General features: G+C 61.4%; 1 protein-coding gene across 1 annotated transcript in view; it reads left to right on the top strand.

The window, feature by feature from the left end:
• Positions 1–863: 863 nt before the first annotated feature.
• The window catches only part of PRR12 (proline rich 12), a 29,483-nt gene continuing 12,845 nt past the window's right edge, over positions 864–17,501 (top strand). The window contains exons 1-5 of the mRNA XM_077193286.1: positions 864–1,114; positions 6,427–6,539; positions 9,823–9,984; positions 10,885–14,249; positions 15,775–16,276. Coding sequence (XP_077049401.1) covers positions 1,029–1,114; positions 6,427–6,539; positions 9,823–9,984; positions 10,885–14,249; positions 15,775–16,276 — 4,228 coding nt within the window. The 5' untranslated portion in view covers positions 864–1,028. The remainder of the gene's footprint in view (positions 1,115–6,426; positions 6,540–9,822; positions 9,985–10,884; positions 14,250–15,774; positions 16,277–17,501) is intronic.

Genomic DNA, 17,501 nt, shown 5'->3' with positions numbered 1-17,501 from the left:
CACACCCTTACCCCGCCCCTTCCCCATAGAAAATGCCTGGCCCCTCCCCTTTCCCTGCCCCTTTATCGCCTATAGACGCTGTTTGGCCCCGCCCCTAAGGGCTCCCGCCACTGTGTGGCCACACCTCTTTTCCATATATGGAGGAGCGTAACCCCGCCCCTTCGATCGCCTATAGAAAGCTCTTGGCCCCGCCCCAAGGGCTCCCGACAGCGTCTAACCACGCCCCCTTTCCATATATGGAAGTGGCTAACTCCTCCTCTTTAGAACCTATAGATACGGGTTGGCCCCGCCCCTTCAGAGCGCCCGCTATTGTATGGCCACGCCTCCTTTCCATATATGGAACCTCTGAACCCCGCCCTTTAATAGTTTATAGAAGCCGTTTAGCCCCGCCCCTAAGGGCTCCTGCCGGTGTCATACCACGCCCCTTTTCCATATATGGAAGTGGTTAACTCCGCCTTTTAATCGCCTATAGAAACAGCTTAGCCCCGCCCCTAAGGGCTCCCGCCATCGTTTAACCACGCCCCTTTTCCATATATGGGGAGATTAACCCCGCCCCTCGTCGCAGTTCGGCGCCGCCCCCAGTGCTCCCTCTCGTGTGTGACCACGCCCTTTTTCCATATATGGACGGTCCTAACCCCGCCCTTTTGTCGCAGCTTGGCCCCGCCCTCTCAGCGCTCCCGCCACTGCATGGCCACGCCCTTTTGCCCATTTACGGCCGCGCTTGGCCCCGCCCCTTTCCCCCTCACAGACATTGTCTCCCCGCGCCGCTTTCCCCGCCCCTTTTCCCTTATACGGTCACGCACCGACCCCGCCCCTCTCTCCCAATTGGTCCGCTCCGGCCCCGCCCCCTCCCGCCGCGCTCCCGCCGGCGCGCGGCCCCGCTCGGGCCTCGCGCGGTGCAGTGTGGGAGGAAGCGGCGGCGCGCGGCCCCGCTCCATCATGGCGGCTCCGTGAGGCGCCCCCCGCCCGGCCGCCCCCCGGCCCCCCCGGCCCTCGACCCCCGCCCGGCCCCGGGGGGCGCCGCCCCCATGGACAGGAACTACCCGGCCGCCGGGTTCGGGGACCCGCTCAGCGCCGGGCCCGGCTGGAGCTACGAGCGCTCGGCCAAGGCCAGGTGAGCCCCGGGGGAGCGAGCGGGAGGGGGGGGAGGAAGGGGGCGCGCACCGGGGGGAGGAGCGAGGATGGGGGGAATGGGGGGGATGGGGGGGTTTGGGGTGAGGGGGGGTTTGGGGTGCAGGGTCCCGTTACAGCGGGATTTGGGGTGCCAAGGGATTTGGGATGAGGGTGTCCCGTTACACCGGGATTTGGGGTGCAGAGGGATTTGGGGTGCAGGGTCCCGTTACAGCGGCATTTGGGGTGCAGAGGGATTTGGGATGAGGGTGTCCCGTTACACCGGGATTTGGGGTGCAGAGGGATTTGGGGTGCAGGGTCCCGTTACAGCGAGATTTGGGGTGAGGGGGGGTTTGGAGTGAGAGGGTCCCGTTACACTGAGGTTTGGGGTGTGCTGGGATTTGGGGTGAGGGGGTCCGGTTACAGCGGGATTTGGGGTGAGGGGGTCCCGTTACAGCGGGATTTGGGGTGAGGGGGTCCCGTTACAGCGGGATTGGGGGTGTGCTGGGGTTTGGGGTGCAGGAGGTTTGGGATGCTGTGATCCCGTTGCTCTGGAATTTGGGATGAGGGGGGATTTGGGGTGCAGGAGGTTTTGGGATGCTGTGATCCCGTTACTCTGGGATTTGGGATGAGGGAGGATTTGGGGTGCAGGAGGTTTGGGATGCTGTGATCCCGTTACTCTGGGATTTGGGATGAGGGAGGATTTGGGGTGCAGGAGGTTTGGGATGCTGTGATCCCGTTACACCGGGGTTTGGGGTGCTGAGGGATTTGGGGTGTCCCAGCAGTACTGGGGTCCTGCGATCCCCTTACACCGGGGTTTGGGGTGTGCTGGGATTTGGGGTGCTGGGATCCTGTTACTCTGGGATTTGGGGTGTGCTGGGATTTGGAGTGAAGGGGATTTGGGGTGTCCCCAGCAGTGTTGGGGTCCTGTTATCCCGTTACAGTGGGATTTGGGGTGAGGGGGTCCCGTTACAGCGGGATTTGGGGTGCAGGAGGTTTGGGATGCTGTGATCCCATTACAGCGGGATTTGGGGTGCAGGAGGTTTGGGATGCTGTGATCCCGTTACTCTGGGATTTGGGATGAGGGGGGATTTGGGGTGCAGGAGGTTTGGGGTGCTGGGATCCCGTTACACCGGGATTTGGAATGTGCTGGGATTTGGGGTGCAGGAGGTTTGGGATGCTGTGATCCCGTTACTCCGGGATTTGGGGTGCTGGGATTTGGGGTGTCCCAGCAGTGCTGGGCTCCTGCAATCCCGTTACACCGGGGTTTGGGGCGCTGGAGTATTGGGGTGCTCTGATCCCGTTGCACCAGGGTTTGGGGTGCAGGAGGTTTGGGGTGCTGTGATCCCGTTACTCTGGGATTTGGGATGAGGGGGGATTTGGGGTGCAGGAGGTTTGGGGTGCTGGGATCCCGTTACACCGGGGTTTCGGGTGAGAGGGGATTTGGATGAAGGGGATTTGGGGTGAGGGGGTCCCATTACTCTGGGATTTGGGGTGTGCTGGGGTTTGGGGTGCTGAGTTATTTGGGATGTGGAGATCCTGTTTCCCTCGGAATTGGGCTGTGCTGGGATTTGGGGTGAGGGATCCCGTTACACCGGGGTTTGGGGTGCAGGAGGTTTGGGATGCTGTGATCCCATTATTCTGGGATTTGAAGGGTGCTGGGATTTGGGGTGAGGGGGTCCCGTTACTCTGGGATTTGGGCGTGTGCTGGGATTTGGGGTGTCCCAGCAGTATTGGAGTCCTGCAATGCCGTTACAGCAGGATTTGGGGTGAGGGTGTCCCATTATTTTGGGATTTGGGGTGTGCTGGGATTTGGGGTGTGCTTGGATTTGGGGTGTGCTGGGATTTGGGGTGAGGGGGTCCCGTTACTTGGGGATTTGGGGTGAGGGGGTCCCGTTACTCTGGGATTTGGGGTGTGCTGGGATTTGGGGTGCGCTGGGATTTGGGGTGAGGGGGTCCCGTTATTCTGGGATTTGAGGTGATGAGGGATTTGGGGTGTCCCAGCAGTTTTGGGATCCTACAATGCTGTTACACCGGGATTTGGGGTGAGGGGGTCCCATTAAACTGGGATTTGGGGTGAGGGGGTCCTGTCACAGCGGGACTTGGGGTGGGGGTGATGGGATTTTGGGTGCAGGAGGTTTGGGATGCTGTGATCCCATTACACTGGAGTTTGGGGTGTGTGGGATTTGGGGTGCTGAGGAATTTGGGGTGAGGGGGTCCCGTTACACCGGGATTTGGGGTGAGGGGTCCCATTATTCCAGGATTTGGGGTGAGGGGGTCCCATTACTCCGGGATTTGGGGTGAGAGGGTCCCATTATTCTGGGATTTGGGGTGAACAGGTCTTGTTACACCGGGGTTTGGGATGTGCTGAGATTTGGGGTGCTGAGGAATTTGGGGTGAGAGGGTCACGTTACTCTGGGATTTGGGGTGAGGGATCCCGTTACTCTGGGATTTGGGATGCTGTGATCCTGTTACTCTGGGATTTGAGGTGTGCTGGGATTTGGGGTGAGGGGGTCCCGTTACTCTGGGATTTGGGAGGAGGGGGGATTTGGGGTGTCCCAGCAGTATTGGGGTCCTGCAATGCTGTTACACCGGGATTTGGGGTGAGAGGGTCACGTTACTCTGGGATTTGGGGTGTCCTGGGATTTGGGGTGCAGGGTCCCGTTACTCTGGGATTTGGGGTGCAGGGTCCCGTTATTCTGGGATTTGAGGTAAGGGGGGTCCCATTACTCTGGGATTTGAGGTGCTGAGGGATTTGGGGTGTCCCAGCAGTATTGGGGTCCTGCAGTGCTGTTGTTACTCCGGGGTTTGGGCTGAGGGGAGTTTTGGGGTGCAGGTGGCAGCATTTGACACTCGTTACGCCGGGGTTTGGGGTGTCCCTACATTGTTGGGGGTCCTGTGATCCCATTACACTGGGATTTGGGGTGCTGGGATTTGGGGCGCTGGGATTTGGGGTCCTGTGATCCCGTTACACTGGGATTGGGGTGTGCTGAGATTTGGGGTTTGCTGAGATTTGGGGTGTGCTGGGATTTGGGGTGTCCCTGGGGTACTGAGATGCTGAGATCCCCTTATGGGGTGAGGGGGTCCCGTTACATCAGGATTTGGGGTGACGGAGGTTTGGGGCGCAGGGATCCCGTTACACCGGGATTTGGGATGCTGGGGGATTTGGAGTGCAGGGATTTGGGGTGCAGGGGTCCCGTTACACCAGGATTTGGGGTGCTGGGATCCTGCTACACTGGGATTTGGGGTGCTGGGATCCCATTACACCGGGGTTTGGGGTGCAGGGGTCCCATTACACCGGGGTTTGGGGTGCAGGGGTCCCATTACACCGGGGTTTGGGGTGCTGAGGGATTTGGGGTGCTCTGGGATTTGTGGCACAGGATGATTTAGGGTGCAACAGGATTTGGGGTGCTCCAGGATTTGGGGTGCTGGGATCTCGCTGTAGCAGGATTTGGGGTGCTCCAGGATTTGGGTGCTGGGATTCCATTGTTGCAGGATTTGGGGTGCTCTGGGATTTGGGGTGTCACACCTGTGTGTCAATGCCTGGCTCACCTGTGTCACACGTGTCACACCTGAGTGTGTCTGTGTCACACCTGTGTCAGTGTCTGTGTCACACCTGTGTGTGTCTGTGTCACACCTGTGTCAGTGTCTGTGTCACACCTGTGTCAGTGTCTGTGTCACACCTGTGTGTGTCTGTGTCACACCTGTGTCAGTGCCTGTGTCACACCTGTGTGTGCCTGTGTCACACCTGTGTCACACCTGAGTGTCAGTGTCTGCTGCACGTGTATGTGTGTCACACCTGTGCACAGGCCACACCTGTCACACACCTGTGTCACACCTGTCACACACCTGTGTCACACATGCCAGACCTGTGGTGCTCACACCTGTGTCACTCCTCTGTCACACCTGTCACACACCTGTGGGGCTCACAGCTGTGTCACACCTGTCACAGCATTGTGGGGCGGTGACAGTCACACCTGTCTGTCTGTCTGTCTGTCTGTCCCATCCTGGTGTACGGGGTGGGGGGGAATCTGTGACAATCCCATGATGTGACACTCTCCTGTCTGTCCGTCTGTCCGTCTGTCCAGCCTGGTGTAGGGGTGGGGTCTGTGATGGTGGGAGGTGACAATGCCATGATGTGACACTCTCCTGTCTGTCTGTCTGTCTGTCTGTCCAGCCTGGCGTACGGGGGTGGGTCTGTGATGGTGGGGCTGTGACAATGCCGTGATGTGACACTCTCCTGTCTGTCTGTCCGTCTGTCTGTCTGTGTGGTGTACAGGGGGGGTCTGTGATGGTGGGGCTGTGACAATCCCATGATGTGACACTCTCCTGTCTGTCTGTCTGTCTGTCTGTCCAGCCTGGTGTACGGGGTGGGTCTGTGATGGTGGGGCTGTGACAATCCCATGATGTGACACTCTCCTGTCTGTCTGTCTGTCTGTCTGTCCAGCCTGGTGTACGGGGTGGGTTTGTGATGGTGGGGCTGTGACAATCCCATGATGTGACACTCTCCTGTCTGTCTGTCTGTCTGTCTGTCCAGCCTGGTGTACGGGGTGGGTTTGTGATGGTGGGGCTGTGACAATCCCATGATGTGACACTCTCCTGTCTGTCTGTCTGTCTGTCTGTCCAGCCTGGTGTACGGGGGAGGGGAATCTGTGACAATCCCATGATGTGACACTCTCCTGTCTGTCTGTCTGTCTGTCCCAGCCTGGTGTACAGGGCGGGGGGAATCTGTGACAATCCCATGATGTGACACTCTCCTGTCTGTCTGTCCGTCTGTCTGTCTGTGTGGTGTACAGGGGGGGTCTGTGATGGTGGGGCTGTGACAATCCCATGATGTGACACTCTCCTGTCTGTCTGTCTGTCTGTCTGTCCAGCCTGGCGTACGGGGGTGGGTCTGTGACGGTGGGGGCTGTGACAATGCCGTGATGTGACACTCTCCTGTCTGTCTGTCTGTCCGTCTGTCCAGCCTGGTGTACGGGGGGGGTCTGTGATGGTGGGGCTGTGACAATCCCATGATGTGACGCTCTCCTGTCCGTCTGTCTGTCTGTCTGTGTGTCCAGCCTGGTGTACGGGGTGGGGGGGAATCTGTGACAATCCCATGATGTGACGCTCTCCTGTCTGTCTGTCTGTCTGTCCGTCTGTCCAGCCTGGTGTACGGGGTGGGGGGGAATCTGTGACAATCCCATGATGTGACACTCTTCTGTCTGTCCGTCTGTCTGTCCCAGCCTGGTGTACGGGGGGGGGGGGGAATCTGTGACAATCCCATGATGTGACACTCTCCTGTCTGTCTGTCTGTCTGTCTGTCTGTGTGTCCAGCCTGGTGTACGGGGGCTCGCGGGGGTCCCACCCTGACCCTGACCTGCTGCACCGGCAGCCGTACGGAGCCCCCCACCCTCTGCAGGGCTATGCGGCCAACCACCACCCGCCAGGTACGGACACCCCGTGGCATTGATGGCACCTGGGGGCACCTACTGTCACCTACTGTCACCTGCTGGCACCTGGGGGCCCCTACTGTCACCTACTGTCACCTGCTGGCACCTGGGGGCCCCTACTGTCACCTACTGTCACCTGCTGGCATTTACTGGCACCTACTGTCACCTACTGTCACCTGATGGCACCTGCTGGCACCTGCTGGCGCCTGGTGGCGCCTGGTGGCACCTGATGGCATTTACTGGCACCTGATGGCACCTGGTGGCATTTAGTGGCACCTGGGGGCATTTACTGGTACCTACTGTCACCTACTGTCACCTGATGGCACCTGGGGGCACCTGGTGGCGCCTGCTGGCACCTGCCGTCATTTACTGGCACCTACTGCCACCTGATGGCGCCTCTGGCACCTACTGTCACCTACTGTCACCTGTTGGCACTTGCTGGCACCTTCTGCCACCTGATGGCACCTGGTGACACCTGATGTCATTTACTGTCACCTGCTGGCGCCTGATGGCACCTGCTGACACCTGCTGTCATCTACTGTCACCTGCTCCCACCTGATGGTGCCTGATGGCACCTGGTGGCACCTGATGTCACTTACTGGCACCTGATGTCATTTACTGGCACCTACTGTCATTTACTGGCACCTGCTGGCACCTGCTGCCACCTTCTGTCGCCTACTGTCACCTGCTGTCACCTCTGTCACCTATTGTCAGCTTCTGCCACCTGCTGGCACCTTCTGCCACCTACTGGCACCTGGTGTCACCTGCTGGCACCTGCTGGCACCTGGTGGCACCTTCTGTCATCTACTCTCACCTACTGTCACCTGATGGCACCTGATGGCACCTGATAGCACCTACTGTCATTTACTGTCACCTGCTGCCATCTGATGGCACCTACTGGCGCCTTCTGTCACCTTTGTCACCTACTGTCACTTTCTGTCATCTACAGTCACCTACTGGCACCTTCTGTCACCTATTGTCAGCTTCTGTCACCTCTGTCACCTTCTGTCATCCCTGTCACCTCCTGTTACCTTTGTCACCTTCTGTGACCCACTGGCACCGATTGTCACCTGCTGTCATCTGCTGTCACCTCTGTCACCTGTCACCTTTATCACCGATTGTCACCTGCTGTCACCTGCTGTCACCTTCTGTCCCCCTACTGTCACCTTTATCACCTCCTGTCACTCCCTATTACGTTTTTTGCCACTTTGTTGTTTCATTTCCCACCCATTTTCCTTCACATTTCCTATACTTTACCCCTCATATTTCTCACTTTTTTCCCCCTCACATTTCCTGCCCTTTTTCCCTCGCATTTCCCACCCTTTTTCCCCTCATTTCCCATTTTTTACCTCACGTTTCCTGCTCTTTTTCCCCTCACATTTCCCACGTTTTCTTCCCTCACATTTCCCACCGATTTTTCCCACATACCCTTTTTTCCTCCCTCACATTTTTTGCTTTTTTCCAATCATTTCCTACTTTTTCCCCCTCTCATTTCCCACCCTTTATCCCCTCAGGTTTCTATCTCCTCTCCTGCACCATTTCATCCCATCAAGTTTTACACTTTTTTTTCCTCACATTTCTCACCTTTTTTCCCCCAACATTTCCCACCGATTTTTCCCTTCACATTTCCTGTTGTTTTATTGTCTCATTTCCCAACCATTTTCCCCTCACATTTCCCACTCTTTGCCCCTCACATTCCTTACCCTTTTCTCCCCTCACATTTCCCCCCTTTTCTCCCCTTGTTTCATACCTTTTTTTCCTCTCATTTTCTGTCCTTTTCACTCAGCTTTATTGTCCTTTTTGCCTTCCATTTGCTGCCTTTTCTCCCCTCACGTTTCCCCCCTTTTCTCCCCTCTTATTTCTCACTTTTCCCCTCACATTTTCTGCCCTTTTTCCTCTCACACTTCCTGCCTTTTCCCCTCACATTTCCTGGCTTTTTTTCCTCGTGTTTTCCTCCTTTTTCCCCTTACATTTCCCCTCATTTTCCCCTCACGTTTCCCTTTTCTCCCTCACATTTCCTGCCCTTTGTCCCCTCACGTTTCCCTCCCTTTTCTCCCTCACATTTCTCACTTTCCCCCTCACATTTTCTGCCCTTTTTCTTCTCATACTTTTTGCCTTTTCCCCTCACGTTTCCCCCCATTTTCCCCCTCGCATTTCCCTCCCTTTTCTCCCCTCACATTTCTCACTTTTCCCCTCACATTTCCTGTCTTTTTTCCCCTCACATTTCCCGCCATTTTCTCCCCTCACATTTCCCGCCTTTTTTCCCCTCACATTTCCCGCCATTTTTTCCTCCTTTCCCCCCATTTTTCTCACATCCCATTTTCCATCCGCTCACCCCAAAACCTCCCATGTTTGTCACCCCACCCCTGTGCCCCTGTCACCCTTTGCTGCCACGTCCCCGTGTCACCCTGACCCTGTAAATGTCATGGCCGAGGTGTCCCCAAGGTGTCCCCAAGGTGTCCCCAGGGCTGCACCACTCGGGGCACCCCAAAGTGTCCCCTCAATCCCCCCCTGTCCTTGAGGGGGGTCACAGCCACAGTGTCCCCACATCCCCAGGTGTCCCCGAGGTGTCCCTGAGCTGTCCCCAAGCTGTCCCTGTCCCCAGGGCTGTCGGGGCTTGGGGCTGCACCCCAGGGTGTCCCTGAGGTGTCCCTGAGGTGTCCCTGAGGTGTCCCTGTCCCCAGGGCTGTTGGGGCTCTACCCCAGGGTGTCCCCAAGCTGTCCCCATGGTGTCCCCAGATCTGTCAGGGCTCTACCCCACAGTGTCCCCGTGCTGTCCCCAGGGCTGTCGGGGCTCTTCGAGACAGGGCTGCACCCCAGGATGTCCCCGAGCTGTCCCCATGATGTCCCCAGGGTGTCCCTGAGCTGTCCCCAGAGTGTCCCCACATCCCCTTAGCTGTCCCCAAGCTGTCCCCGTGCTGTCCCCAGGGCTATCAGGGCTCTTCGAGACAGGGCTGCACCACTCGGGTCACCCCAAGCTGTCCCCAGAGTGTCCCCAAGGTGTCCCCGAGCTGTCCCCACAGTGTCCCCGAGCTGTCCCCGTGCTGTCCCCAGGGCTGTCGGGGCTCTTTGAGACGGGGCTGCACCCCAGGGTGTCCCCAAGCTGTCCCCAGGGTGTCCCCACAGTGTCCCCAGGGCTGTCAGGGCTCTTTGAGACGGGGCTGCACCCCAGGCTGTCTCTGAGCTGTCCCCACAGTGTCCCCACAACCCCTGAGCTGTCCCCAGGGTGTCCCCATGGTGTCCCCGAGCTGTCCCCAAGCTGTCCCCGTGCTGTCCCCAGGGCTGTCGGGGCTCTTTGAGACGGGGCTGCACCACGCTGGGGGCGCTGCCCCCGACGCCTCGGTCATGAACCTGATCTCAGCGCTGGAGTCACGGGGACCCCAGCCCGGACCCTCGGCCTCCTCCCTGCTCTCCCAGTTCCGCACGCCCTCCTGGCAGACTGGTGGGTCTGGGGGCTTTCATTGGGGGGTTTGGGGTGGGGGTCCCAGTTCTGCACCCCTCCTGGCAGACTGGTGGGTCTGGGGGCTTTCATTGGGGGGTTTGGGGTGCGGGGTCCCAGTTCTGCACCCCCTCCTGGCAGACTGGTGGGTCTGGGGGCTTTCATTGGGGGGTTTGGGGATGGGGTCCCAGTTCTGCATCCCCTCCTGGGGGAGTTTGGGTTGTTTTTTTGGGGGGGGTCCCAGTCCTGCACCCCCTCCTGGCAGACTGGTGGGTCTGGGGGCTTTTTTGAGGGGGAGGTCTTTGTGCTGCTTTGGTTTTGGGGGAGGTTTTTTATTTAATTTCTCATGGGGAGGGGGGAGTCCTATTTTTGTCTTGTTGTTCTGCATTTGGGGGGTCCCCATTTACCCCTATTGGGGTCCCCACTTCTACCAGGGGTGTCCCCACTCCCCCTGGGGGTGTCCCCACCCACCCAAATGGGGTCCCCACTTGTACCTGGGTGTCCTCCCCTCCCCAGCTGGGGTCCCACATGTCCCAGGGTGCCCCCCCCTCCCCAAATAGGGTCCCCAGATGTACCTGGGTGTCCCCCACCCACCCAAATCGGGTCCCCACATGTCCCAGGGGTGTCCCCACTCCCCCTGGGGCTGTCACCTCCTGCCCAAATGGGGTCCCCACGTGTACCTGGGTGCCCCCCACCCACCCAAACGGGGTCCCCACTCACCTTGAGGGTGTCCCCCCTCCCCAGATGGGATCCCCGCATGTCCCAGGGTGCCCCCCACCCTCCCAAATGGGGTCCCCCCTTACCCAAATTGTGTCCCCACACATCCCAGTGCCTCCCCCAACCCTTTCCCCCCTCTCTCTCTCTCCCCCGCCTCTCTCTAACCCCGATCCCGCCCCTCCCCAGCCATGCACACTCCAGCTCCGGCCGAACTCTTCATCTCTGGAGCCCTCCCCGGCTCGGGCACCTTCCCCTCCTCATCGGCGCTGGGTCCCTACCAGCACCCGGCGTCCTTCGGCGGCCGCAGCTTCCCGGTGGGGTCCCCGCTGAGCCTTCCCGAGGCCGCCTTCAGCCCCGGTTCCAACGGGCTGCTGTCCCCGCACGATCCCCTGCTGCACATCAAGCCCACGCAGCCCGCCGTGCCCTCCTCGCTGGGCTTCGACCGCCTGGGCTCGGCCGTGCTGGGCTCGGCGCTGCCCGCGCAGACCCCTCCGTACCGGCCCGCTCCCAGTTCCTCCCAGTTCAACCTGCTGGCGGCGGCCGAGCAGCCCCCTCAGCTCTACAACGCTCCCGTCTTCGGCGGCGCCAACGCGGCGGGCGGCGGCGATCGCGCCATATCGCGACAGGACAGCGTCATCAAGCACTACCAGCGGCCGGGCGCGGCTCAGCCGCAGCTGCCGCCGGCGCCGGGGCTGCAGCATTACCTGAGCTGCGGCGGCTCCTACCAGCAGGTGCCGGCTCACCGCGCCCCGCTGTCCTGCAGCCCGCTGGGCGAGCAGTCCCCGGCCAGCTCCGAGGGCTCGGGGCAGCCTCCCAAAGCCGCTCCCGCGGCGCCGCGCCCCGAGCCGGGATACCGGCCCATCATCCAGTCCCCGGGCTACTCCGGCGGCGCCAGCGCCGCGGGCAACGGCGGCGCGGCCGGCGGCAACGGCGGCAAATCCAAGAGTTACTCGGCGTCGCGGCAGCCGCCGCGCTCCACCAACACGCCCAAGTGCCAGAGCAGCTACACGCCCAGCACGCCCAAGCCCAGCTCGGTGATCGCCAGCCAGTCGCCGGCCTACTCGCCGGGCCAGCCGCCCCAGAGCCTGCTGGCCATGGGGGCAGGCCCCGGCTACAGCGGCCCCGGCGCGCCCCAGAGCCTGGCGGGGACGGCGCAGCCCGCGGGGGGATTCGGCGCGGGCCAGGCCGCGGACATGGCCGGCAAAGGCGGCGGGTACCAGGCCGGGGGGCAAGGCGGGCAGCAAGGGGGGCTGCAGCCCTGCGTGAGCGCCGCGGGCGCCTACTCGCCCGAGCAGCTGCAGGCGCTGCCCTACGGCGTCCAGCCCGAGGGGGCGCAGGCGGGGGGCTACGGGCCGCCCGCCCCCTCGCAGGGTTTGCCCACCGCCAGCCCCTCGCTGAGCTACAGCACCACCGGGCACTCGCCCGCCATGCCCGGGCCGCCGCCGCTGCCCTACGCCGGCCTGGGCGGCTCCAGCCCCTCGCCCATCATCCGCCCGCTGCAGTCGCCGCCGGCGGCGCGGCCGCAGAGCGGAGCCTCGCCGGGACAGTCGCAGAAATACCTGGGCTCGGTGCTGTCGCCGTCGTTCATGGCCCCGCAGGGCTACGGGGCCGCTCCGGGCGGGGGCCTCGAGAGGCAGCAGCCGCCGGCCCCGCCGGGAGCGCCCCCCAGTTTCGGCAAAGGGGCCAAAGGCGAGGCGGAGCTGCTGGCGGCGGAGCGCAGCGAGGACGAGGATTTCCTGATCCAGCACCTGCTGCAGGCACCCAGCCCGCCCCGAGAGGGGCTGGGGGGCTGCGAGGAGCGCCCCAAAACCTTGGGGGGCTACGGGGGGGCGCTGGGCAAGGAGGAGCGGTACCAGCTGCAGAGCGTGATCCGGCCCAACTCCAACCTGGAGGCGCCGCTGGAGCTGGCGCTGCTCAAGGAGAAGAAGAAGCCGGAGAGAGGCAAAGAATTCCGGGGCGCCAGCGGAGCGGCAGGAGGAGGAGGAGGAGGCGGCGGCGAGGTGGCGGCCACCTCGGTGGTGCACTACGGCCACCAAGCGCCGCCCGCCATGGACACGTACGAGCTGAAGAAGCCGCCCGAGCACCTGGCCGGGGGCAAGGAGCTGGGCCAGCCGCCGCCTCCGCACTCGTACCTGCCCAAAACGCCCGAGCACGGGCGGCTGGTGGGCGAGGGGCCCCCGCTGGAGCCCCACAACCTCCTGCTGGACCCTTCCCCGGAGCTGGGCGCGTCTCTGCTGCCCTCGGTGCTCACGCACACGCAGAGCCAGCTGCACCCGCGGCCCAAGGGCCGAGCGCCGCTGGACGTTCACCTGCTGGAGCAGCAGCGGATGCCGCCCCCTCCGCCGCCCCCTCCGCCGCCCCCCGCTGCCCCCTCGGCGCCCCCGGCCCCTCCGGCCGCCCCTTCCCCGCAGCTGCTGCTCGAAGCTCACCTGCACCAGGTGCGCTCGCAAGGCCTGGACCCGCAGGCCCCGCCGCCGCTGCCCCCCGACTCCATGGAGGTGTTGCCCCCTCCCCAGGAAATCCAGGACTTCTTGGAGCCCCCCCTGGGCTTGGAGCCGCACCTGGGGCAGAGCGCGGGGGTGCAGGGACCCCCCGGGCACCTGCTGGACCCCGAGGGGGGGGTCCCGGCCGTGCCCCCCGAGGCCAAGGATCAGTTTTCGGAAGGGGGGAGCCCCGCCGGGGGCAAGGGCCGGTTCGTGCCCCTCACGTCCATCTGCTTCCCGGACGCTCTGCTGCAGGACGAGGACCGCGGCTTCTTCCCCGGCATGGAGGACATGTTCGGACCCCCGCCCGAGGATTTCCCCAAGCCCAGCGAGGAGGAGGAGGAGGAAGGCAGCGCCAACGCGGCCGGGCTGGAAGCGGCGCGGCCCGAGGGGATGAAAGCGCCCCCTCCTTACGACATGGGGCAGAGCTACCCCTCGTTCTGCTCGCAGGACGGGGGCGCCGCCGGGGAGCCCCCCCAGCTGGGGCTGGAGCCCCCCAAGCACGAGTTGCCCTCGACGGTGAACGCGGAGCCGCTGGGCTTGATCCAGAGCACGGGCGACGGGGGTCCCAAACCCCCCCCTCCTCCCCTGAGCACCCCTTTATTCTGCTCCTCCAAACCCAAAAAGCTGCTGAAAACTTCCTCCTTCCACCTGCTCCGCAAGCGGGACCCCTTCCCGCCGCCAAAAAAAACCTACGCGCAGGAGTACGAGTTCGAGGATGATGAGGATAAAGCCGACGTGCCCGCCGACATCCGCCTGAACTCGCGGCGCCTCCCGGACCTGCTGCCCGACCTCATCTCCAGCTGCCGCCGCCCTCCGCTCACCCCCATGGGCGACATCGATTTCTGCCCCCACCCCGGCGCTCACGCCGCCCCCAAGAAGCGAGGCCGCAAACCCACCAAGCCCAAGCGGGAAGGGCCGCCCCGGCCCCGGGGCAGGCCCAGGATCCGGCCCCTGGAGCCGCCCGGGTTCCCCGAGGGAGCCAAGAGGCCGCGGGGAAGGGGCCGAGGACGGGGCAAGAAGGGCGGAGAGGACGGAGAGGGGATGGAGCCGCTGCGGCCGCTCAAGGTGAGGGGTTGGGGTGCTCGGAATGGGCCGAAAAGGATCCAAAATTATGGGGTTTGGGGTGCTCGGAATGGGCCGAAAATGGCACAAAATTGGGGTTTGGGGTGTTCGGAATGGGCTGGAAATGGCACAAAATTGGGGGGTTTGGGGTGCTCTGAATGGGCCGAAAATGGCACAAAATTGGGGGGTTTGGGTGCTCGGAATGGGCTGGAAATGGCCCAGGATTGGGGGGTTTGGGGTGTTCTGAGTGGTCCTGAAATGACCCAAAATTGGGGGGTTTGGGGTGCTCGGAATGGGCCGAAAATGGCACAAAATTGGGAGGTTTGGGGTGCTCGGAATGGGCTGGAAATGACCCAAAATTGGGGTTTTGGGGTGCTCGGAATGGGCTGGAAATGACCCAGGATTGGGGGGTTTGGGGTGCTCTGAATGGGCCGAAAATGGCACAAAATTGGGGGGTTTGGGATGCTCAGAATGGGCTGGAAATGACCCAAAATTGGGGGGTTTGGGTGCTCGGAATGGTCCCAAAATGACCCAAAATTTGGGTTCCACCCCCAGATCAACCTGGCCGTGTCTGTGTGGGGGTCAGTGGGTCCCAGTACAAACCAGTACAAACCAGTACAAACCAGTATAAACCAGTGACCCCCCCTAGATCAAACTGGGGGTGTCTGTGGATGGATTGGTGTCTCCCAGTACAAACCAGTATAACCAGTATCCCCCTTTTCTCTCCCCACAGATCAAACTGGGGCTGTCTGAGGGGGTTAGGATCGGATCAGGGGTTTTCCCAGTACAAACCAGTACAAACCAGTATAACCAGTACCCCATTTCTCTCCCCACAGATCAAACTGGGGGTGTCTGGGGGTGATCAGGCATTGATCAATGTGTCTCCCAGTATAACCAGTATAACCAGTATCCCCCATTTCTCTCCCCACAGATCAAACTGGGGCTGTCTGTGGGTGATCAGGCATTGATCAATGTGTCTCCCAGTATAACCAGTATAACCAGTACAAACCAGTATAATCAGTACCCCTTTTCTCTCCCCACAGATCAAACTGGGGGTGTCTGGGGTGATCAGGCACTGATCAATGTGTCTCCCAGTATAACCAGTACAAACCAGTATAACCAGTATCCCTTTTCTCTCCCCACAGATCAAACTGGGGGTGCCTGGGGAGGATCAGGGATTGATCAATGTGTCTCCCAGTATAACCAGTATAACCAGTACCCCATTTCTCTCCCCACAGATCAAACTGGGGGTGTCTGGGGGTGATCAGGGGTTGATCAATGTGTCTCCCAGTACAAACCAGTACAAACCAGTATAACCAGTACCCCTTTTCTCTCCCCACAGATCAAACTAGGGGTGTCTGGGGGGGTTAGGGAGTGATCAATGTGTCTCCCAGTACAAACCAGTATAACCAGTATCCCTTCTCTCTCCCCACAGATCAAACTGGGGCTGCCTGGGGGTGATCAGGGGTTGATCAATGTGTCTCCCAGTATAACCAGTATAACCAGTACCCCATTTCTCTCCCCACAGATCAAACTGGCCGTCTCCAAACCCGAGCCCGCCCCTCCCCCTGCGCCCCCCGGCGCCCCCCCCCCGTTCCCGGGGGTCCCCGAGGCGCCCCCGGAGCCCCCCCAGAGCCGCATGAAGCAGAAGCTGCGCGAGGTAGAGGAGAAGCAGCCCGAGATGAAGTCGGGCTTCATGGCCTCCTTCCTGGACTTCCTCAAATCCGGGAAGCGCCAGCCCCTGCCCCCCAGCCCTTCCAAGCCCCCCAAAGTGGGGACCCCCCAGAATTTCCCTCTGGGGGGGTCCCTGGAGGCGGGGGAGGGCGGCGAGGGGCTGGTGATGGCCGGGTGCCCCTCGCCCTGCAAGCGCCTGGACGAGGAGCTCAAGAGGAACCTGGAGACGCTGCCCTCGTTCTCCAGCGACGAGGAGGACTCGGTCAGCAAGAACCAGGACCTGCAGAAGAGCATCAGCTCGGCCATCTCGGCGCTGGACGAGCCCCCCGAGCGCAGGGAACCCCCTGAGGCACCAGGTGAGACCTGCCAGGACCTGGGGATGGGGCATAGAGAGCATAGGGAGCTGCCAGGACCTGCCAGGGGCTCATAGAGAGCATAGGGAGCTGCCAGGACCTGCCAGGGGTTCATAGGGAGCTGCCAGGACCTGCAGAAGAGCATCAGCTCGGCCATCTCGGCCCTGGACGAGCCCCCCGAGCGCAGGGAACCCCCTGAGGCACCAGGTGAGACCTGCCAGGACCCTTAGAGAGCAGCCAGGACCTTCCAGGAGTTCATAGAAACCTTCCAGGGGTTCATAGAGAGCACCCAGGGACTCATAGAGAGCACCCAGGGGCTCATAGAGAGCATAGGGAGCTGCCAGGAGTTCATAGGGAGCTGCCAGGACCTGCAGAAGAGCATCGGCTCCATCATGAATGAGCCCCCCGAGCGCAGGGAACCCCCTGAGGCACCAGGTGAGGGAGATATGGAGCTGCCAGGACCTGGGGATGGGGCATAGAGAGCATAGGGAGCTGCCAGGACCTGCCAGGGGCTCATAGAGAGCATCCAGGGACTCATAGAGAGCATAGGGAGCTGCCAGGACCTGCAGCAGAGCCTCAGCTCGGCCATGAATGAGCCCCTCCAAGTGCAGGGAACCCCCTGAGGCACCAGGTGAGACCTGCCAGGACCCTTAGAGAGCAGCCAGGACCTTCCAGGAGTTCATAGAAACCTCCCAAGACCATCCAGGGGTTCATAGGGACCTTCCAGGGACTTGTAGAGACCTTCCAGGACCTGCCAGGGGTTCATAGAGAGCACCCAGGGGTTCATAGAGAGCATAGGGAGCTGCCAGGACCTGCAGCAGAGCATCAGCTCCATCATGAATGAGCCCCCCGAGCGCAGGGAACCCCCTGAAACGCAAGGTGAGGGAGATACGGAGCTGCCAGGACCCTTAGAGAGCATCCAGGACCTTCCAGGAGTTCATAGAAACCTCCCAAGACCATCCAGGGGCTCATAGAAACCTCCCAAGACCTTCCATGGGTTCATAGGAACCTTCCAGGACCCATAGAGATCTTCCAGGGGTTCATAGGGACCTTCCAGGACCTTCCAGGGGCTTGTAGAGACCTTCCAGAAGTTCATAGAGAACATCCAGGGGTTCATAGAGACCTTCCAGGACCTGCCATGGGTTCATAGGAACCTTCCAGGAGTACATAGGGATCTTCCAGGACCTGCCAGGGGTTCATGAGGACATTCCAGGGGTTCTCAGGACCC

Source organism: Agelaius phoeniceus, chromosome 37, assembly GCF_051311805.1.
Source record: "Agelaius phoeniceus isolate bAgePho1 chromosome 37, bAgePho1.hap1, whole genome shotgun sequence".
Taxonomy (NCBI): domain Eukaryota; kingdom Metazoa; phylum Chordata; class Aves; order Passeriformes; family Icteridae; genus Agelaius; species Agelaius phoeniceus.
Note: the sequence above shows the minus strand (reverse complement) of the source record. Positions and strands in the feature narration are given on the sequence as shown.